Below are 24531 nucleotides of genomic sequence, written 5' to 3' on the forward strand. Positions count from 1 at the left end.
ATTTCAAATCCACCCTGTAGGTCAGTTTATGATGCTGCTTTTTTCACTTTGCGTCTATGAGATTTCTTAAAATCCACTTTGCTGGTACAACCCAATTTGCAGCGTTTCAGTCCTGTGTTGACAAACCCTAACGCTAGATTTACACAGCCTGATTTTAGGCCCAATTTTCGAGAACGAACAATCATACGAACTCTCGCTCCGTTCCTGATAATCTGCCCATGGAAAGGTGCCGCCAATCTCCCGATGAATTAACAAAACGCTGGTTCATTGGGTGAAACAAGCTTCAGGAGAACAGGTCAAAATAAAATGTTAAAGGGAATCTGTCTGGCCCCTTAGGCTAGTCTCATACTAGCATTAAGACCATCCGGCAGGCTGCTCCGGCAGAGGAACAGCCTGCTGGAGTTCATAGTATCCAGCATAGCTGGAAACAGCCGAACCACCCCCAGGGCCCTTGACTATAATTTAACCTGGAGGGGATCGGGTCTGTTTCCGGCATAAGTGCCAGGATTCGGCCAAGCAAAAACTTTTGCTTGTTATGCCGGATACAATAAACGCCTCTGCAGGAACAGCCTGCTGGATGGTTTTATCGCTAGTGTAAAAGTAGCCTTATGCTGCCCTCTAAAGTATTATAGTGACAGATACACTGATTTTAGTAGTCTTTCAATTAGGAGTAGTTTTTCACTACTTAGTAGGGCAGTATTATACCAACAGACCAATCACTGGTCAGATGGCCAATTACACACACAGATCTTTTGTCATACACACCAACTATTGGTCAGATTGGACAGATAATCTGTTGGTGTAATGCAGGCCTAAGACACAATGGCCAGAGAGGAATCTGATGTATTCATGATATGCGGCCTTAATCTTGCCCTGATTGGCATGTTTCTCTATGTGTACAGAATACATAGAAACCTGTCATTCAGTGGCCCGAGGGAGGAGGCAAGTCCTTATATCATGAATACATCAGATTCCTTTCTGCAAAGCTCACGCCATGCGCTGCACAGAATAACCTGCGAGTTCTTAACAACGACTTCATGCTAACAGAGTGCTGAAATCAGTGCGTCTGTCACTACACCATGCCGGTATCGTAAGGAACATGATCGGTTCCCCTTAAACAAACTCGGTGACCATAGAGACAGAATTTCCAAAAGGCTGCACACTGACAACAGTCTACACAGGAAACAGAGATGCATTAAGGTTGGATCTCATGTATTTAGAGGAGCGCGAGTCAATAAGAACAGCAGAAAGCTGCCATGCATGATAGGCCTATGGAGCCATAAGGGAAATAATAAGCACGGTTCCCACTAATGGATTGTAGATAGACTGGGTAGGATTACAGCAGAGCAAACAATACGACAGGTGCAGCGGGAGCCAGAAGGCTAATGCAGTGAATTATTAACCTCTTATCAGGGATTCGCAGAACTACTCTAAATGTAGCAACAGAAAGGGTTGAAGTAATAAATACAGAATAATGTTTGAACAGTTTCCCAAAAAGTCTACTTTCCCAAACATGTCATTATTTATATCCTGCAGAAATAAAATGACCACTAGGCTATGGGGGTAACCCAAAATATCCCACCTATGTGAATAAGGCTTCCATTGTGGGTTTGAATTTGTTTTTTGATGCAGTAAACAATGCTATCTAGAGGACATATTAATGTGCACACAGATGAAAACTAGGAATCTGCATCCAAATATCTATCCCAAATCAAAGATGGTCACAAATGCATATAGCAAAACTTCCCAAACCAATTAGCCCACATAATACATTCCCAATACATGTTTCAGATTCTGCTACACATATGACCAAATATACCAGAATCATACTTATATAGTAATGATATTACATTTTCCAAGAATTCTTCTGTACGTGTATGCACAGATGTGTATATTGCGTCTTTTATATGCTTTCACTGACATGCCTGCACGTGAAGCTGCAAGCTCTGAGGCCAGTGGGTGTTCCCAGTGAAGCATGCTTTCTTTCTCTACCTACCTACCTTCTCTGAGCACCATAAACCTGTGCCCCAACCCCCTCTCACTCACATTGACCACAGACATGGTTTTGCATGCTGTGATTTCTGAACTCTAAGGGATATAGAACATGTCCATTGTGAATAACCATAACCTGTTCTGACCGCGGATACCTCATGCATGAGAGCACAGCAGAAGAATCTCCGCAAGGAGAACCGGCACCTTACAAGAGCACAGATACCTCAGCATTTTGTCGGCAGCCAGTTACAACAGTCATGTGTTATATATCACTGCTGTATACAGAAAAGGTATGATAAAGGTGCTTTTCACAATGAACACTTTGCCTACAATGGTGATCTGATCTTAGGTTTGTGAATTACAAGGAAATGAAACAACCCTAATTCTCAACTGCATGAACTGCCTCTGGACACTGCAGAGAGGACGACCTGGGTGGCCCCCTGGGCTTCAGCCCGCCGAGAAATTTTCCTCTAAGGTTTATGGCCAATCTGCCCCTGTCTGCACATCTACCACACTGAGAGGTACTTTGAAGGATGGACGTAAATTTAATCCCTGTTCCAAACCTATAAAGAGGGTCAAATCAGTTCACCGCACAATTTCTAAATACACCCAAGCAATTTTGTCTAATTAACTGCAGCCAAAGGATTCTATTAAAAACTACTGTAATGCTAATGGCATTCTGTCGGCCAGGATAATACTGTATTTAATGTGTTAAATTCTTCTATCTGAAGCCCACATGACTACAGATCACAATTATAAGCCAATTCATACTTCTTGAGCAAAAAGAAAAATAAAAGCAACAAACTACCATTGAAAGTACCGCATATGGACTTTGTGTATGACACATGATTTCATCAGATCAACTTCCATGAAACTGTAACAACTATCTAGACATACAACAGGCACTCTTGTTTGTCGCCAGCATCTAATTACATGACATTTCAGGTGACTACACAAACAGAAGGAGCTTTCTGGAAAAAAAAATTGTCAAAAATATGGTATGAATACCTTTGGGGGCAATTTTTTATGCACACATTTTACTTATTTAGAGCTAAAAATCATTTTTTTTCAGTTGGTCTTCATTAAAATTTTCAACAGTTTTTGTCCTACAGGGTTTAGGGTAATTTCAGACGAACGTGTCCAGCATGGAAAACATGGCCTGTGTGAGAGCGCGATTTCCCATAATGGACTGCTCACCAGCGACTTCCCTATCAAACTGTTTGCATAGGCTGCTTTGATTGACAGGGCCAGGCAGTGACAAAGCAGCCAGGGAAGGGCTAGCCATAGAAATGAGTGGTGCTTGGGCGCAACAAGAGCAACACTAATGCTGTCATTGCACCAAAGGCCTCATTTGCATATTAAGAAAAAGTATCATAACTTAGGAACGGAGCTTCAAATCAACAAAAGAAAAACTGGGTTTTAATCAGGTGAACTATAGCTATGTGTCTATGCAAACAGCTGGAGAGGGAGATCGCTGGCCACAGATTCCAGTTGAATGAGTGTCTGTGAGCGGTTAGAAATTCAGAGATAAAAACTGTTGAAAAATGTTTTTAAATGGGAACCTATCACCGGGATTTTGTGTATAGAGCTGAGGACATGCTCATAGAGCTAGCTTGCGCATTGCGAGATTACGGCGCTCTAGCTTTGTGACGTCGGGGAGCAAGGAGGAGATTCTGAGTATGCGGGCGGTTCTGGGCTCCTTCACAGTGGGCTTGGCTCCGGAAACGTTAGTAGCCTCATTTATCTTGTTTTTTTGACACAATAAAAGCACAGAGATCTATAGGGAATGGGTATTGTGGATGTGCTAGCGGCGATCTAGCAACCCATGTCCTCAGCTCTATACCCAAAATCCAGGTGACAGGTTCAAGGTCAATTGAAAAAATAAATAAAAATTTTACTCCAAAATGAGTAAAATGCAATCCTAAAAAAATGGCCCTGAAGGTGTTCACAGACTTTAAAGGGGCTGTCCAGCCAATTAAAAAGCTTCAGAACAGTGTAAATTAATAAAAAGGTGACATTTACTGAACCCCGCTGTTCTCTGTTTCCTAGTCCCACTAGGTGCACAGGAATAATTGCTCAGCCAATCATTAGCCGAGGAAACCAGTGATTGGCCGGGCGGTCAGTTCTGTTTGCCAGTAAGGACCTGGAAGGCAAGACTGGGGACTGGGAAGAGCTGGCACAGGAACAGTAAGTGACTGGGAAGTGTTGGAATGGGTAAGGTGAGTATTACATATGTTATTTTACACTGTTCTGAGACGTTTTTTAAAACATTCTTGTAGATTTAGCTGCTGACCATCTTTCTTTCTGAATTACAAGTGTGCTCTGATGAAATATGTCGTATGAAAACCTCTACTAGATCCTCTTCTGTTTATTCCGTAGTATGTAGATCATGTTACATTCAGACTGGAACGATTACAGAAATAGATTTTGTAACTTGAACCCCATCTCGCAAAGCTAAATCCCGGTCTCACCTCAGCCACCTGAGGGGGAGCATGGATCAAGTGCCAAATATATGCATTCAAGTCATCCTTCCGGCGCTCGGCTGCGGCCTCTCCGCGAGAACGACCAATAACAAAGCGACTTGGGAAACTGAGAAAAAGAAGGAAAGCCAGATTAGCAGAAAATCAATAACGTGGGACATAAAATAATTGAGTCAATGAATTGATTACGTATGTGGAAAAAGAGAAAGTGCGGTCCATTTCAGACTAAAATGTCCAGCTGGGATGATCAGAACTTTAAGATACACAAAAGAATGACAGCAGAAAAAGACCAACTCATCCATCTAGTCTGCGCTTATATTACTCCATTTTTAGTTTTCTCTTTTATTTTTCCTTGTTATAAGTTTATCCCAGTCAGGTTTAACTTCACTTACCAAGAACTTTCCAACCACATTGTGGTTCCCACTTTAGGATTCTTCTTAATAAACACTTCCCTCCTGAACCTAATTTGACCCTTTAACAAATGTAGAAGTTTAATTTCCCCCCTTTCCCTTCTTTCTTTAAAGCTATAAAAAAAAAATATTATGTTCAACAAGACTTTCTTGGCAAGTTTTATGCTTACTTTGCCATGTACGACGGCCACCATTCTCAAGATTGACAGGGGCCCGAGCGGTCAGACCCCTGCTGATCAGACACTTATACCCTATTCACAGGATAGGGGATAAGTGTTAGTAATGGGTCACTTTAAGGAAGCTCTAGGGAAGTATCCTTCACCCAACTTGTATTAGTTCATATCCTTTTCCCCAATTTTAGATGCCACAGCCTGTGGGGTAAAAACCTTACCCATAATGGGCCTTCATCCTAAAGACCATCAATGACATGCCAAATGCCTCTGCAGTGGGCTACAAGTGTGATGACTAATGTCTATGGCAAATAATGGGGTTTAAGGGGAGTTTACACTGCACAATGTCACAGCCAAATGTAGGGAAGGAAGCGTTCCCGACAGTCGGGTGCTCACTCAGTGCAGTGAAGACCGCTGTATGCAGTGATGTCCTCCACAGTCTGAGGGATCGCTATTCGGATCCCTCATCCATCTGGATTGTTTCTGGGCAGCAGTTTGCTGTTTAGACAGCACAAATGATAACTGGCGTGCCTGCACAAACGATAGGATTGCCAACACTGATCAACGATAGGTGATCGGCAGCACATTTTGACGGGCAGAATGTTGGGAGCGAGCATTTGTTCCCGATAATATGCCCAATTATCGGGCAGTGTAAATCCAACTTTAGGCAAGGTTTGTGGGTGTAGCCAACACTCACAAAAAAATGAGAAATCCTGTGTTCAGGGTAGTTTTTTAATTGCCTTTGAGGGTGTTTGATAAAAAGCTTGGGGGCTCTAGAAACAGGGCCTTTGTTCTCCTGTGGACTGTACAGTCCATGCAGCATATATTGGAGTCCTTATCATTGTGATGAATGCAACAAAATCTCGAGAAAAAACAGGACAGACACTAGGGAGGGTGGCCAAAGGGGTCAGGATCCTGCAAAAATGGCAGACGCAAATGCTTTATATAGTAATAGCCAAATCCTACATAGAGATATACAGCCCTTGCACCCCCATTCCATGTTATTTAACCACAATAGTGTAGTAGCCTGCTTGCTTTTATTACTTGCCCTATCTATGGTAGCCTATTATAGGGCTATAGTTTTACATCATATCAAGCTGCAGCCACGTACCAGAGAAACAAATCTAGACACAAATTTCTATCCTTATAATGTGGTCATTAACGAGAATCATCTTTAAAGGGCATCTATTAGCAGATTTGTACCTGTGAAACTGCTTGACCTGCTGCATGTTCGCTTGGCAACTGAAGGCATCTGTGTTGGTCCCATGTTCATATGTGCCCGCAATGCTGAGAAAATATGTTTTAATATATGCAAATGAGACTCTAGGAGCAACGGGGGCGTTGCTGTTGCACCTAGAGCCCTCTGCAATTTCACCGACATGGACAGGCATTATGATATTTACACTGCCTGGCCCTGTCAAAGTGGAGAAGGCGCAGCAGTTGCAGAGAGAACAGAACCTATATGTGTAATGGCAACGCCCTGGTGCTCCTAGAGGCTAATTTGCATACAATAAAACCTCATTTTTCTCAGCAATGCGGGAACATATAAACATTGCAGCAATGCGGGACCAGCACAGATGCCTTCAGCTGCCAAGTGCACATGTAAGGCTTCATTCACATCCGCGTTCAGCCTTTCCGTTCTGTTATAGGAGCAGGATAACGGAAAGGGCGGATTCGGCACATAACTGAGCCGAATGGAGCCCACGGGCCCCATGGACTATAATGGGGTCCGTTAGGTTTCGTTAGGCTCAGTTATGTGCAGAATCCGTCCTTTCTGTTTTCCTGCTCCTATAACGGAGTAGGAGAACGAAAAGGCTGAACGCTGATGTCCTTTAAATATTCTCAGAGTATTGTCTGGATATAATAGGGGCAATCGCATCTAACATTTGTGAACTATGAGTCATGGGATCCCATTTATCCTAATAGTTAGGGGTCCCAGAGGTGCAGTTTATGGCATACTCTATGCCACAAATGCTGAAGATAGTAATATAATTTTAAGGGAACCATGTTTTTCATTGAAACTGATATGACCACGATTAGAATTACATCTCATTAGGCCATATTCAACTAGCCAATTGCCATATTTCAAAAGTGGCAAGTTGGGGATGAGGGTGACCCTGGAATAACAGTACTATGGATTGTGCGGTACAATATTGGAATTCCAAGCGGTCACAGCACTGGCCTGGCTTATTTAAGGTGCACGTCAGGGTTGTGTTCCTTGCTTCAAACCACACTTATTTATACCAATAGACAACACTCCAATTGGTTGATGTGATACCAATAGACAACACTCCAATTGGTTGATGTGATACCAATAGACAACACTCCAATTGGTTGATGTGATAATTAGTGAATTTTATTCAGCCAGACATAATGATGCACAATTATGGCAACGTTTCCGGCTAAACGGTAGCCCTTCATCAGGCCAGGATCTGACCACACACAAGGGAAGCTGACGCTGAATAAAATTCACTAATTATCACATCAACCAATTGGAGTGCTGTCTATTGGTATAAATATTACAGATTGTGCGTTAGTTTTTATTTTGGTTTGATTCAAAGGGAAGAAATAGGAATTTGGTATAAAACTGTGTGTAAATGATAATTCCTTTTTAAGTCCATGACTTAAAATCGGTCACCCATGTGCCAACTGTGGAGTTACCTGGGAAGTTGTGATGATGGGAAAAGTAGTCTCAATTTACTATGCAGCTCCTGAAACTCCTCGAAGGATCTCTGTATATGGTTGGTCTCATGGAGGCTCTCCCGTACCACCTGAATAACATAGACCTGTAACAAGCAACACAAACACTCATCGTATACATCACATATGCAACAAATCACTGACAATTACAAACCTTGTCCCAGATTACATTTATGTGAATGTGTACTGTATGCAAGGAGCTACAGATAAAGATTTATGGGGAGGACTTCACTTACATATCCTTTGTTGGGACTGAATATCTTCTTATAACGGGTTACGAAGACATCTCGGATCCTCCCATCCGCTTTCATGGTGTGAGTTTTTGGAGAGAAGGAGAGCGTCAACCGCTCATCTGAACCACTGAACTTCAACTGTGCCAAATTATGAATGAAGAAATTTAACTTTGTGGCTACTGATCCCAGACTGGACTCTATGAGGCTGGTGAAGAAAAACAATGATGTGTAAGGGTTAGTATGTATTTTGATGGTAACCTGACATCTACGAGAATAACTTGGCTAAAAAGGCCGCTCTGCTCCAGTTACCGGGTAAAATATGTGGTGGCATCAGCTTCAGAATCTTGTGGGCGCAAAGCATCATAGACATACTTCAAATCCTGCAGGTCAGACAACTCTGGAATTCCACATGACAACATCTAAAGCAGACAGTTAAGGGTTAGGCTTCCAACCAAATGCTAATATTTAAATAATTATAGGCTGCAGATATTTCTGGAAGAATTTAGAAAATAATCTGCTCGTTGCAATGGGCCAGATTTAAACCAACACAAGTAAGCTGGAAGAACTACTGATCATTTGAATGTACAATCACATATGGCCAAGACGTGGCTATGCGGAACATGGTTTTACTGCTAACCAAATACTGTTAATGGCCATGCAGTTTAGTAAATTGCAGTTTACCTGCAAGATTGCACAGCCAATAACAATCACTCTGAAAACCGTCACATTTTGCACACCTTATGGTCACCTGGCACCCACTACAGGTGGTTTTATCCCTAAAGGGGTTCTCCAGAATTTATGACGTATCTTTAGGATAGGTCATTGATATCAGATCAGCGGAGATCCCATTAAAGTGAATAGAAACAGTGCTGCAGTTACCAACTCCATCCTCTACACAATGGACGGAGCTAGGTAGTTCTGGAGCTCCATCTCTGATCAATTGGCACTGGCTCTACTGTCACACCACAAATCCCTAAGACCTAAAATATGCCAGCCTGGTACCAAATTTATTGGGAGCACAGAATAACTCTGGTGGTCATCTGAAAGACTAAAGCCAATCTGATCATGTCCATTCTTTTGGGTACTGTGCAAAATAATAATGTATGTACTGGATAAGGCTGTGTTTCTGTTTATAACAGATCAGTCGCACAACGGACACCATGCGCTGAGGGACCCTGCCGATTTATAATGGGGTTTGTTGGGTTCTACCAAGACGCCCCTCTGAATGAAGTCTCTAATGCAGATTTGAATAAGGTCTTAAAGAGAACCAGTCCACACCCCTGACATGTCTGATTTCATTAATACTCATATTCCACATAAAATAATAACTCTGAAGCATCTTCTCTTATAATTCAATTTCGGTCAATTCCTCTGGTAGCACTCCTAGAAATGTATAAACTGCCAACTCTGTGTCACCAGGTTGGGGAGGGGGGGCGGGGGGGTCGCTACAATACCTGCTGCCAGTATCTGACTTTGAATTGATATTTTAAGAGGAATTTGAGTATTTCACAACATGGACATGTCAGGAATTGTGACAGATTCTTACATTCTAGTGTCTAATATATAAAGCAAAACTGCCAATTTTACTATATGAAGATGGTTTTCTGAGCCCATTGCCCAAAAGCAGGCATTAAAGCAAAGTTATCTAAAAACTATATTACCCATGAGGAAAATATAAAATTACACGATAATCAATAATCAGACAATTGAAATCTAATCTAATAAAATGTTAAGGGGTCCTGCATTTACATATGAACGAGTGGTAGGCATCCCGAATGCCACTGTCGTGTCCCATCATAAAGTACCATATTACCCAAATATCCTCCTAACAAATAATGTCTCTAGGGAGAATACCTTGTTAATATGACATTTCTTGGAAGATGTCCCTTTTTATCACAGTATGAATCCTTGGGAAAAATGCTTGGAATAAAATCAGGAGACATACAGTGGTCCAATGTGATATAACAGATGGGTATAGGTGCCATGTTACAACATTCTACAACTCTGAATGTGGGCACGAGGCCTAAAACTTGGCAAATCTGCAGAATATCTGTAATTTTCATATCAACTTAATTTCATTTACCAGTCCCAGCAGATTAAGAAAAAGATGAGTATGCTTGCGGATGAGATTATATGCCTGGCAGCACAAATCCACAAAGTCATGGAAGCGGCTAGAAGTCTTGTCCCCTCCATTAATTACATAGGCCATATCTGATGTGAAGACAAAGGGTGCACGGTCCCTGCAGATGGAAAACCAGAACATGCATATTTAAAAAGGCTTTAATGAAATAGCTTACGATTTAGTATCTGACAATATGTTTTGTCTTGCGTAGTTTTGCACAAAACATAAGATATTATCATATGACATATAGCATTTCATGACATACAGGATTTCACCCACCTTTTAATGTTTCCAAACATTTGTGCATGTCCCAAGAAGCGACCAAAGTCTATGTGAAACATATGACCACTAGTCTTCAGCATGATATTGTCATTGTGGCGATCACAGATGCCAAGTACATAGGTGGCTACGCAACAACCAGCACAAGAGTAAATAAAATTTTCAACTGCCTGTAGAATTAAAACATGGAAATGTTACCAATGACTATAAGCCTAAATAGAGAGTATACAAATAAGCTCTTAGTGAGCTCTGCCTCTAATGCCACCAGATGTAAGGCAGCTATCTTATAAGTCAATGTTTGACCTTTTAAATAGGCCTTAAGACATGACTTTGATATTAAATAAGCCAGCATCTCATCTGCAGATTGCTCCTCATCAGTGTAGAGTAGAGAGTACTGGCTTAACTGGGTGAGAGACCAAAGTCAGGAATTGGAGGATACTATATCTCCTTATGGAGAGCTCCTTAAATGGCATGAGGAGTCTTATAGGCCAGGCAACGCTCCTCTGGAATCCTGAGTTACTGCACTTGAGCAAAAAATTGCTGTTACTCTGCCAGCCTTGCCGTTTTCCCAAAAAGCGGGCGTGGCAAATGAGGGGTTGAGGCCTGAGGCAGTGCCACATTTATCATCTTCGACACCTGTTTTCTGGTGTCGAACAACACTGAAATCTACGCCAGCCAGGGGTCGATTTCCGCTCAGGGGCGCAGACTGCCAGATTCCGCACCTAATTTATGACTAGGCGTAATTACCCGGGCTATGATAAATCTGTTGTTTTTAGCAAGGAAGTGTTTAAAAATAGGACATGCCACACCATATCGGTTTTATCACCTTTTCATACTCATCCTCTGTGGGGTTGTGTTTTTGTAGCCAGTCGGCTAGCGGTCTGTCTTTAAATGAGCCGGTGACTCCGTGCTCCACCTGGATCTTCCTCAGAGTTTCTGCTGATGGGATCATCTCAACCATACCTGTAAAAATAGGTGTTATAGTTACATAGTTGTTTATGCTGAAAAAAAATAAAAATACGCAGTCCAACCTATAATCTTCTCAATGTTAATCCACAGGAAGGCAAAAACCTCTGAGGCAGATGCCAGTTGCCCCATATTAAGAGGTGGCAATCAGAATAAGGCCTCATGCACAAGGCCGTATTTGTTTCCGCATCCAATATGCATGTTTTGCAGATCAGATGTGGATGCATTCATTTCAATAGGGTCGTAAAAATGCAAACAGCACACTCTGTGCTGCGGTTTTTGTCCGTCCGAATCCCGGCATATTTGCCATGTAGCAGCAAATATGTCAAAGGGGCCAGCAGGCTTTACAGTAACATCTGGCGGAACCCAGAGAGCTCCAGCAATCTGTTCTGTGCCGGAACTCATAGCATTAGAATGAAAGAAGCCTTAGTTTCTTAATTATGACAAAACTTTAAAAAAAAAGCTAAAAAAAAAAAAAAGGCTATGAAAACTGCTTTCTATCTAAGTTTCAATAAATGTCAGTGTCATATGGTACTGGCCTGGATAACAGTATTTGAGGTGCAGTCTAACAGCAGCGCTATTCACGGAGCAGCACAGAAAGTATATTTGGTTTTAATGATGCTATATACTTTTTAATGTTTATAACTAGTAGAAATAGGAAAATACTACTACGACTGGAATACTGGGGAAAAAAGCTAAAATAAGTCCCATCCCAATATGCTGTAAAGTTATAAAGAAATTATTATTCACCACTGAATCCATATCTGGTGTTGGAGTTATACGATTATAAAATGTGTTCTGGCATAGGAAGAGAATACCGGAACTGCCAGATCAGGCATATGCCCTACTGCTGATGCCAGTCACTGCTGGCGCCCAACAAATCTTATTCACTATAAAGTGATCCATCTGATCCATCGGGTGTCCGTGTGAATACCAGCATTTTGGAGGACAAAATACCTGTTCATGCAGTGGTATTCCATCCTTTTTTGTCAGAATCTGTGATGGAGGCTCTTTCCAGAACCTCCATCTAAGGCCGAATGCACACGGCAGTGTTCCGTGGTATGCCGGGCTGGATTCCTGCTGACAGCAGGAGCGCACAGCGTCATTGGTTGCTATGACGCCGTGCGCTTCATGCCGCCGCTGCACTACAGTAATACACTCTTATAGATCATACGAGTGTATTACTGTAGTGCAGCGGCGGCATGAAGCGCACGGCGTCATAGCAACCAATGACGCTGTGCGCTCCTGCTGTCAGCAGGAATCCAGCCCGGCATACCACAGACCGTTCACGGCCGCAGAACACGGCCGTGTGCATTCGGCCTAACAGTAAGGCCTCTTTCACATGGGCAAGTTTTCAACGCGGGTGCAATGCGTGAGGTGAACGCATTGCACCCGCACTGAATCTGGACTTATTCATTCCTATGGGGCTGTGCACGAGCGGTGATTTTCGCGCATCACTTGTGCGTTGCATGAAAATCGCAGCATGCTCTATATTGTGCGTTTTTCACGCAATGCAGGCCCTATAGAAGTGAATGGGGCTTCGTAAAAATCGCAAGGATCTGCAAGCAAGTGCGAATGCGGTGTGATTTTCACGCATGGTTGCTAAGGAGATGATCGGAATGGGGACCCGATCTTTATTATTTTCCCTTATAACATGGTTATAAGGGAAAACAATAGCATTCTTAATACAGAATGCTAAGTAAATTAGGGATGTAGGGGTTAAAAAATAATAAACAAATTTAACTCACCCCATCCACTTGGTCGCGTAGCAGATCTCCTCTTCTTTCTTCAGGACCGGGGTAAAGGACATTTGATGACATCACTGCGCTTATCATATGGTCCATCACCATGGTTATGGACCATGTGATGAGCGCAGTGACGTTATCAAAAGGTCCTTTACCCAGGTCCTGAAGAAAGAAGAGGAGATCTGCTACGCGACCAAGTGGATGGGGTGAGTTAAATTTGTTTATTTTTTTTAACCCCTCCATCCCTAATTTACTAAGCATTCTGTATTAAGAATGCTATTATTTTCCCTTCGAACCATGTTATAAGGGAAAATAATAAAATCTATAGAACGCCTAACCCAAACCTGAACTTCTGTGAAGAAGTCCAGGTTCGGGCCTGGGTATCAAACATGCCAATTTTTCTCACGCACGTGCAAAAACGCATTAAAATGCTTTGCACTCGCGCTGAAAAATTGTGCATTTTCCCGCGACGCACCCGCATCCTATCCGGCCCTCATATGCGACGCCCGTGTGAAAGAGGCCTAAATCTAGAATACGGTCTGTTTGTATAATCAATACTTTATTTCCAGTTCTATCCACCTACAATAACATTTTTATTCAGGGTAATATTAACAGCACTTTTATAAGCTTAATATATCTGTGGGGGGTTCAGTCAGCACAACCCTGTATGCAGGTGCACATTGCTATGGCAAAATACACATACAAACGCAAAAACACAAATGCAATCACACTCTGCAACCAGCACTCTGCCCTGCCTCTATGCTGGATGTTGAATGAGGCATTAGTGTACATTTTGGCCAAAGCGTAATAAGCCACTCACCACGTCAAGGTCGCCTCTATGAGTGGTCCCTAACACTAGTTCCTACCTGTTATGGGCCATGACAGCCACACAAAGTCCAGGGAGCGCAGGTACAGCATGCACGCCAAGCACACTCTGCTTTTAACCCCATCCAGTGCCATTACAGCTTTCATCGGATCCAGGGATGCAAGTACCAACTTGTATGCTCGCCATAGCAATGTGCACCTGCATACAGGGTTGTGCTGACTGAACCCCCCACATTTTTTTTCTTTGTAGTATATATTGGAGGCGTGGCGATCTCCATGCAGTCATGCACACCTGACTAGTTAGTCTGCCCTGGAGGCTGGTTTTAAAGTCAGTATAAAACTGAGTCTGCTTTCATAGCGCCACCAGATTTGGCTCCAGGAGACGTATATAGTGGGCTCAGCATGCATGTTGGTACTTGCCTCCCTGGATCCGATGGAAGCTGTAATGGCACCGGACGGGGTTAAAAGCAGAGTGTGCCTGGCGTGCATGCTGTACCTGCGCTTCCTGGAGTTTGTGTGGCTGACATGGCCCATAACAGGTAGGAACTAGTGTTAGGGACCACTCATAGAGGCGACCTTGACGTGGTGAGTGGCTTATTACGCTTTGGCCAAAATGTACACTAATGCCTCATTCAACATCCAGCATAGAGGCAGGGCAGAGTGCTGGTTGCAGAGTGCGATTGCATTTGTGTTTTTGCGTTAATATATCTGTGGTGGCCGGATAGCTGCATTTTGCGAACCACAGTTATGGCTAGCCTTGAACACAGAAGCATAAGAGCACAATTTTGCATGTAACCTCTAAATCAGCTGTAGTTATAATCTCATGGGAATGCTATGTTCTATGAGTGCACAGACCTAATGACAGTGGTCAGACTTCTTCGAGCAGATGGGTGACCTTATTGGACCGTGATCTGAATCCAGGACTAGATCCTGGACTTCTGTCTTTTGTTCATATTTTTATCTAGTTATTTCTAGAATGAACTTCTGGATATATATCTTTGCTAGCAGCACTTACCGAGCAGAACTAGTTGGTTCTGTTTGTCATATCGCCCTGACATTCTTCCTGTCCATTTTGCACAGTGCAGACACAATCCAACATTCCCGTCTGCAACCTGTATACATAGCTCCCCCTGCCACCGCACAGATTAGGAACTTTAATTTAGAAGCTCGGTGACAGTTCCAGTCTACTGATCATATATTTCTGGTCTAGGCTATGACAGTGAAGAGCCATAAATAATGTGTACATACTGGAAATTGCTAAATAGTTAAAGCAATCTGCATTCCTTTGTATAACTGAAGTGTAAATGGCAGTGAAGCACAAGCAAATGTATACAGTACTGTGTAAAGGTTTTAGGCAGGTGTGACAAAAATGTTGCAAAGTAAGAATGCTTTCAAAAATAGAAGTGTTAAAGGGGTAGTCCCATCTAATCTAAGGCAAGATAGGACTAAGCGCCCACCAGCAGGTGGCCAGGAAACAGCAGAGTGGGCTGGCGTGCTTTTTGCGGTTTAACCATGTTAACTTTACTCTATGAGTCATTATGATTCTGGCAAAACCATGTGTGTGCTTTTACAATTAAGTAAAAATCCCTTTAAATAGAAAAATTATACATAAAAAAAAAAAAACTTTTATAAACTTTATTTCACTTATTTTAGTCCCACTATGTGATCATTTGATTGCTTTTTTAATACTTTGGTATACGCATTATCAACTGTCACTCAAGCTGACAAGCAGTCAAATACACCACACCTTCAGAACAGACGAATAGGCATATATCCACAGCAGGTCAGGCCTCTTAGCTAGTCAGCAACCCCCCCCCAGATCCATTGTAACAATGCCTATTCTTGTCTGCAAAACGGACAAGAATAGGACATGTTATTTTTTGAGGGACTGCGGAATGGACATACAGATGTGGGTAGCACATGGGGTGCTGTCTGCATTTTTTGTGGACCTATTGAAATTAATGGGTCCGCATCCAATCTGCAAAAAAATGTTGGTCGGAGGCGTACCAAAGATACAGTCATGTGAATGGGGCCGTATGGGTATGTAAATTTGTGCCAGGGGCTTAGGCCTCTTTCACACTTGCGTTGTCCGGATCCGGCGTGTACTCCACTTGCCGGAATTACACGCCGGATCCGGAAAAACGCAAGTGTACTGAAAGCATTTGAAGACGGATCCGTCTTCAAAATGCTTTCAGTGTTACTATGGCACCCAGGACGCTATTAAAGTCCTGGTTGCCATAGTAGTAGTGGGGAGCGGGGGAGCGGCCTACTTACAGTCCGTGCGGCTCCCGGGGCGCTCCAGAATGACGTCAGAGCGCCCCATGCGCATGGATCATGTGATCCATGCGATCACGTCATCCATGCGCCTGGGGCGCCCTGACGTCACTCTGGAGCGCCCCGGGAGCCGCACGGATGGTAAGTATGCTGCTCCCCGCTCCCCACTACAGTTTACCATGGCTGCCAGGACTTTAGCGTCCCGGCAGCCATGGTAACCATTGAGAAAAAGCTAAACGTCGCATCCGGCAATGCGCCGAAACGACGTTTAGCTTAAGGCCGGATCCGGATCAATGCCTTTCAATGGGCATTCATTCCGGATCCGGCCTTGCGGCAAGTGTTCCGGATTTTTGGCCGGAGCAAAAAGCGCAGCATGCTGCGCTATTTGCTGCGGCCAAAAAACGTTCCGTTCCGGAATGGAAGACATCCTGATGCATCCTGAAGGACGGACTGTCCATTCAGAATGCATTAGGATAATCCTGATCAGTATTCTTCCGGCATAGAGCCCCGACGACGGAACTCTATGCCGGAAGACTATAACGCAGGTGTGAAAGGGCCCTTAGAGAGTAACTAAACCTTTCTATAACATTTTAATAAGATGTCCATAATAAAAGTTTTTCTAATTTACTTTATTAATTAATTTAGTATTTTCATTAGACTTTTCCCTACCTAAAGCGCACCACTCCCTGTGTGCTTAAAACTGACATTTCTGTACACTCTTGACTTCTCAGCGGTGTACGGAGTATGGTCTGAAGTTTATGGGGTTGCAGCAGTAGTGCGTACGGGCAGGAGCAGCAATATGTGCTCCTGCCGGTAGGTTTAATAACTCCTAGCAAAGCACATGGGTACCCTGTAAGGCTACTTTCACACTAGCGTTCAGAGCAGATCCGTTCTGAACGGATCCGCTCATATAATGCAGACGGTGGCTCCGTTCAGAACAGATCCGTCTGCATTATATTGTATAACATTTTCTAAGTGTGAAAGTAGCCTGAGCGGATCCGTCCAGACTTTTACATTGAAAGCCAATGGTGGGCGGATCCGTATGAAGATTGAGCCATAGTGTGTCATCTTCAAACGGATCCGTCCCCATTGACTTACATTGTAAGTCTGGACGGATCCGCACGCCTCCGCACGGCCAGGCGGACACCCGAACGCTGCAAGCAGCGTTCAGGTGTCCGCCTGCTGAGCGGAGTGGAGGCTGAACGCCGCCAGACTGATGCATTCTGAGCGGATCCGCGTCCACTCAGAATGCATTAGGGCTGGACGGAAGCGTTCGGGTCCGCTTGTGAGCCCCTTCAAACGGAGCTCACAAGCGGACAGCCGAACGCTAGTGTGAAAGTAGCCTAACCCTGTGCTATGCCAGGATTAGCTGGGCGGAGCAAGGTCCTGCTTCGATAAGCTAAGAGAACTGCATGTCAGCTCTTAGCAAATCCTAGCATAGCACATGGTTATAGAGTACCTATGTGCTATATCAGGAGTTAGTAAACCTCCGGGGGCACGAGCAGGAGCAGCAATATGCTGCTGCAGCCCCATTTATAAACTTCGCAGTCTGTACTCCATAAACCGCTGAGGAGTCAGTGGTGTACAAAAATGTCAGTTTTAAGTGCACAGGGAATGGTGCGCTTTAGGTAGGGAAAAAGTCTAGTAAAAATACAAAATCCTTTAAGTATATTAGAAAAACTTTTATAATGATTAAAATTTTAGTCAAATGTTTAGTTACTCTTTAAAGGCTTCAGACATCTTCAGAAACTTTATTATTGTTGATTTACGTTTAACAGATTTAAAATTACATTTTTGTAACAAGTTTTCATTAAAGGGGTTATCCCATGACTAATGTAAAAAATACAAATCAGACATCATATAGTACATGACAACCTCCTTCTAACAAAGCTAGAACCAGCCCTGTACCCCACATGGATCCAGAGATCTCCCCATTTATTGCTCAGCTAGATTTATATCAAGCTGACAGCTCAGGGGGCGTGTCTTTTCTGCTGGAGCTAAGGGGGCGTGTCTTTTCTGCTGGAGCTAAGGGGGCGTGTCTGTGCTCTCCCTATCACAGCTCAGGAGGCAGCTGAAGGATGAAACTGAGCATGTGCGGCCTTCTCAGTGAGCAGGTCAAAGAAATAAGAAATAAATCATCAGGTGGCGCTATACAGATACATTTTATTAAGTAGCTCAGTGGCTATGCAAATTTTTTTATTAAATACAATTACAAAAGTGTTCAGATCCAGGTGTTTTGAAAATTGTTGAATATTTTTCCTGGGACAACCCCTTTAAATAATTTAGCTTCTGTAGCTTCTCTCCTAAGACAGGCCATCTGAAGGCTCGGTCCCCAGTCCCTTTGTAGCTTGTAGTCCTCTCACATGGCATTTTAACAGAAATATTATATTTATTTTTTATGTAGTAATAAAAATGTAACATTTTTGGAGTACATTTTTTTCTAGACACAATAAAAAAAAAAGGATCTTAATACCTCGCCCTCGGCCTGTGGAAAAGCATCGGAAGATCACCATACGCATATCTAACCCCTCTTGTATCCAGATTTTATTCATGATGCGGATCATCTGTAAGGTTAGCATGTCCTGTCGGAGGTCATCTCCACACTGATGAAGAAAACAGACATTTTGTTAAGCAGAGTCATTCGTTTTTGTATTTTACTTAAAAACCCACAAATAATAACAATTCATGAAAAAAAATCATGAGTTTCTTAAAATACACTTAAACATATAAGAGGGACATACCTAAGAATAACATGGACCCCCAGAAGCAGCTCTGGGAGCTAAGACGTGTGGTCTACTTTGGTTGGTATATTATGTCTTTTACTATCTCAGTTGCGTGTTGTTACCTATTCATTGCTGGCCCCAGGATTAGGCTACTTTGACATCTACGTTTTGGTTTCAGGTTTTGCTGTCTTGCATTTAGACAATTTTCTACACCTAAAGCAAGCGTAGAAAATGATGAATGAGACGGGCCTGCCGGCTCATCCCCTTCCACATCCACGCCACGCTCACTTTTTTAGACCTGGTGTGAGCTGGGAAAAGTTGCAGATTCCGGCACGGCGTATTTCTGTATAGTAAATGACCCCCTTAGTTTACTGCCCTAGCCCCATTTTAAAAGGAACCTGTCATCAACTTTATGCTGCCCATACTAACGGCATAATAAAGTAGAGACAGGTAAATTGATTTCAGCGTCATTTATAAGTTAAAAGTACGTGGTTGTCGAGAACCAACATCACAATCATTGCAGACTGGGTCTGGAAAAGAGTCATGGCCACCTGAGAAGAGTCCTGAGTTATTCATGAATTCCTGCTCTCCTGCCCACCTGCTGATGACTGACAGTCTTCTACCGAGTTTTCTCTCTTTCTCTCTAGGAGAGAACTGCCAATCATTAGCAGATGGTGAGAGAGCAGGAGATGATGTATAACCATGACTCTTCTCAGGTATATTTGACTCTTTTTCGAGGCCTGTGCTGCACTGATTATGATGCTGGTTCTCAGCGACCACTTACTTTTAGCTCACGAGTGACACACCACTGAAATCAGCATTTCTGTCACTAATTTATGCTTCCCTCAGTGAGGTCAGCTAAAAGTTGATGACAGGTTCCCTTTACATACCCTGGCTATTGCAGAGTGACCTGTTGACCCCCTCTTGCACGCAGGGCAGAAGCCTCCTCCACCTCTCAATAAGCCCTTGCAATGAACTACATCAACAAATACAACAGTGCACAAACGAGGAAGTTTTAACACTGCTTTGAGCCATAACAACCTTTGTTTCGCCAATAAGGAAATTATAATAGTAAAATCTCAGCTATTCAGGGTGGAGAAATGCTGACAGCAAACATTCCCTGTGAAAAATATTATAATAATGCTCTTATAAGAACACTCCTATATACCATATAACCTTGACTAAAATAAGGAAAGAAAACTACATGCTGTATTTAAATAAAAGATTATAAAAGACAGATACGCCAACAATTACAGAAGTGTCAGCAGCTGTTACCTCTTAAGACCCTCTTGAAGGGGAACTAAAGCGATAATCCAAACACAAAAAAAGAACAAGCAACAAAATAGAACAATTTCCTTATGTATCTTTGTTATTTGCTCTTGTTTCGTCAGCTATCACAATTGCAGACCATGAAAAACAAATTAGAAAAGCCGTGCTTTGTTTTCTCTGGCTGCAGCCATGTCTACTACCCTTGCTTTTTCCCCCCTCTCATGCGAGTGCCAGGAACTGTAGAAGGAGGGAACTGGGTTTAGTGTGAATAACTTTTGTCTACACAGTGACTGTGGCTATTTTGTTGGATGGAATCTCCTAGATGTTAATAGTACAAATAGATTTGGATATAAACATGTGGAACTGTAATATACTGTAGAATACTAAATCTACCAAGAAAAATCCCCCCTCCTCACTCCTTAATAGTTCCTGCTGACAGCGCCATAGCTAGGTATATTTGCCTTTCAGGATTCTGAGAACGCTGGGTAACAACCATGTGGAGCTTTAACAGAGACTGCATAATACTAAATCTACCAGGACAAATCCTCCTCCCCATTCCTAAATAGTGCCACAGATGGCATATTTGCCTTTCAGTATCCTAGGAAAGCTGGTATTACGACCATGTGGAGCTGTAATGGACTACAGAATACTAAATCTACCAAGATAAATCCCCCTCCTCACTCAAACATATACAAATATAACCCAGACTATGTGTACTTCCATCCATGCAAAATGTTCGTTTTGTCTTCTTAATAAAATTAGCAAAAATTACAAAAATTCGGCTTTCACTTTCTCATTATGGGGTACTAAGTGCAGAATGATTGGAGGAACTTGATGATTTTTTTTATTTATCATACAAGGATGCAACATAACAAAATAAGAAAAAAGTTAAAGGTTCTGAAAACTCTCAATGTATTGTAAAAACAAAATGTATGAACCATTTTAGTAGTTTTACATTGTAGAGCAGGTCTCTCGGGTAAAACAGACCTATTCTCTTGATACTGGTTGTCCACTATCCTACTACCAAAAATATGCTATGCTTCACTGTATATACAGTTGCTGCTGCCTCGTCATCATAGTGATTTTGATACTTTTAGCTCTATGTTATAGCTCTACTTCCTGTATCTAATAGCCCAATATACACACATAATTTTGTCTTGAGAATCTGATAAGTTTGGTAAAAGTGGAGCAATCAAAATAAATACAATAAAAAATGGTTATGGAGCAGGACCTTATGGTACCTGAGAACTTTTCAAGGCCACAGACTACCTTCTTTTTCACTGAAAAGGTATGCAAAGTCCTCACTGATAACAATGAGACAAGTGTGTCTTCGTAAACCTTTATCAATACCTACACAGACAAATCACATAGCACATCCAGATACAAAAATTCCAGTGTAATATTGCAGGTTGGGATTTAGCTTAGCTCACTGATACGGGATGCATGTAGTACTATATATTTTACATCACACTGCACAGTTGCAGATGGATACCTTGAAAATAATTGGTATATTCTCTCCCAGTGGATCCACATTCTGGAAAGTAAGTTTCAGTGGCACGGCATTTGAGTTGAAATGTGAGCAGCCCTGGTGAAAGACATGCATGAGAGTTTACAAAAAAGCATTTGGTTAAAACAGATTTAAACTATTTTTGCAGATTTGTGATCAAAGGACTTAGCATCTCCTCAGACATTCGTGTGAATGCTTGTCATCCATACTGTTTGCCAACATGCAAACATTATGGGGGACGAACAATTGTACTAATGATTGTTAGTCCTTCATGGTTTCTATCAGCCTATGTAAACGGCCCTTTAAATTAGAACCGATTGGCACCCATTTTTGAGCGGCCCATGCAAAAAGATCCTAAGGGTTGGCAGCTCATCCCCTGCTGTACATATACGTGGGATGCATCAACTGAACACAAAAGCCTAGATATGATTCCTTCACCCCGGTCAAAGATCCAGTTTTTGGCCACCACCACCACCAATTGCCACAAAACTTTTTTTTACTAGTAGATGGAATACGGTGTTTGTGCGAGACTGGCCTAAGAGTTTTTCATGAGATTTCAATCTTTACAATGAAAACAAATTATTATATTTTTAGTTGACTTGAGAAAAGATTTTTCGGAAGTACTTTTGGCCGTTGTGTGTCCTCAGACCAAAAAAAAAAAAAAAAAAAAAAGACGTCCTCTGCTGATGCATTAAACAGTGTATAACGCCCCATTCACACGTCGGTAATTCTGCACTTCCGGGTCCGCACTTCCGTTCCACAAAAATATAAAACATGTCCTATTCTTGTTCGCAGTTGTGGACAAGAAAAGGCATTTTCTATATAGTTCTGGCAAAATGCGGAAACCACATTGCCAGTGTCCGTGTATTGGGGATCTGTAAAACACATACGGACGTCTGAATGGAGCCTTACAGTGTAGAATTCTCTTTGTAAATGATGATGTGGTCGCCATTTGGAGATGGGAAGGATATTTTTTCCCTCATAGAGCAAATTGGCACATGCCTCAAGGGTTTACTACCATCCTCTGTATCAAACGTTTACTCTTATCCCTTCCATTCATCCACATCCTTCCCCATCCCTTGGTTGAACTTGATGGACAGTTGTCTTTTTCAACTATACATACCATATGCATGTATGACTATGGGTAACATAATTCATGTGACATGGTGTACATTTAGGAGGTCACTGACCTACATGACTACAGATATGGAAACATACCCGAGGCACAATCCCTTTTACAAGAAGGCTGGGGCTTAGTGGGAGTCGACAAGATCCATTAAGAATGAAGAATTGCTTGACGTCTTCTAACCCATTTTTCAGAATTTCCTATGTAAATGAAAGAGGAATATAAGTTGTATTCTAGAACGTTTGTAAAGTTATTACTGTAAAGACCCAAAAAATAAGAAACTATTCATGGCAAAATACATACGACTTCCTGGTAATAATTACCCATAAATGAGGTTTATCAGATGACGGACATACACAGTGTCTAGCCCTGTTACAGACAATAACCCAACCATCGCACTTACGGGTCTGGATGATGGAGCTCCCTCCCGAACCTTCTGCGCCAATTTAGTCAATGTGTTCACCAGCCAACACTGACGGTCAAACTCCTCTCTCAGACCTTTCCCACAGCAGCACAGAAGAGCAGCAAGCAAGTACTGATAGCGGATACTGAACTGAGAATCCTTCAGACAGTCCTTTAGCAGCCTGTCCAAGACATATAAACCTTCATTTAAAAAGTCCTTGCAGAAAGATGTCATGCAATATATAACCTGCACAATACCAGGAGAATGTCTAAAGTGTATATCCAACTTCTAACGCCATTGTTCATTTTATATGTAGAATTAGGGTCCATTCACAAGTCCGTAGCATGTTTTGCGGATCCACAGATCTGCAAAACACAACCACCAGCAATGTGCGTTCCGCATTTTGCGGACCGCACATCGCCGGCACTAATAGAATATGCCTATTCTTGGCCGCAAATGCGGAACGAAATTGCGGACATGTGAATGGGGCCTTAATCTACATGTAAAGATGAGTAGCTACATGTAAAGATCCAAAATTGGTGTAAAGGAAAAGTGGCTTAGTTGCCCATAGCAACCAATCAGGCCGTATCCCTAGAGATGAGTAGTTTATAATGACAAGGAAAATTGGGAGAAGTGAGAACAGGAGGCGTTATAGTCACATACAGTATATTGGTAAGTTACTTGTATTAGGTTATTATACAACATAAGTATCACTTCATAAAAGGAGACAACTCCTTTAAGATAGGTCATCAATATCTGATTGTCTGGGGTCCGACTCTCATTTATTCAACAGACTTTTGGGTCCTTCAGGAGGTGGTCACACTATATTTCTTTATATATACAATTCAGTGGTCACTGGGACCAAAGTGTGTCTTTTTATCACCTCACTGACTAATTATTTTCATAAAACATACATTTTAATGATTCATTTTAAAATATTTATTTCCACTCTAAATTTAAAATTCCTCAAGACTTGGAGAGATGGGAATTATGTATAGTGCTGACACATGGACTTATTCCCTACTGGGGTGCCTGATAACTCCTCAGGACTGTCCCCCTTCTTTTCATGTGTCCTACTCCTTTCTGTCAGACTATTTTGTATGCCAGCTGTTATTTCGCTGTGTGTACTATCTCCCCTGTTGGGGTTCCCTTCTTTCCAATTCTGAACTAAAATCTATGTTACTCCTGCATCCCTACATGTTTCGCCGTACAGACGGCTTCTTCAGGGGATGGCGTGCAGGCTTCAGGGGATTGCCTGCACGCCATCCCCTGAAGAAGCCGTCTGTACGGCGAAACATGTAGGGATG

At 42.4% G+C, this 24531-nt stretch overlaps 1 protein-coding gene across 1 annotated transcript in view; it reads right to left on the reverse strand.

The window, feature by feature from the left end:
• Nucleotides 1–24531, reverse strand: part of PIK3C2B (phosphatidylinositol-4-phosphate 3-kinase catalytic subunit type 2 beta) — a 141401-nt gene that overhangs the window by 12148 nt on the left and 104722 nt on the right. The window contains exons 19-29 of the mRNA XM_044288410.1: nucleotides 23225–23405; nucleotides 22914–23021; nucleotides 21681–21773; nucleotides 18670–18799; nucleotides 11213–11349; nucleotides 10387–10556; nucleotides 10069–10225; nucleotides 8295–8404; nucleotides 7989–8190; nucleotides 7714–7838; nucleotides 4464–4581 (exon numbers count right to left, since the gene is read on the reverse strand). Coding sequence (XP_044144345.1) covers nucleotides 4464–4581; nucleotides 7714–7838; nucleotides 7989–8190; nucleotides 8295–8404; nucleotides 10069–10225; nucleotides 10387–10556; nucleotides 11213–11349; nucleotides 18670–18799; nucleotides 21681–21773; nucleotides 22914–23021; nucleotides 23225–23405 — 1531 coding nt within the window. The remainder of the gene's footprint in view (nucleotides 1–4463; nucleotides 4582–7713; nucleotides 7839–7988; nucleotides 8191–8294; nucleotides 8405–10068; nucleotides 10226–10386; nucleotides 10557–11212; nucleotides 11350–18669; nucleotides 18800–21680; nucleotides 21774–22913; nucleotides 23022–23224; nucleotides 23406–24531) is intronic.

The sequence above is a fragment of the Bufo gargarizans genome, chromosome 3 (assembly GCF_014858855.1).
Source record: "Bufo gargarizans isolate SCDJY-AF-19 chromosome 3, ASM1485885v1, whole genome shotgun sequence".
Lineage (NCBI taxonomy): Eukaryota > Metazoa > Chordata > Amphibia > Anura > Bufonidae > Bufo > Bufo gargarizans.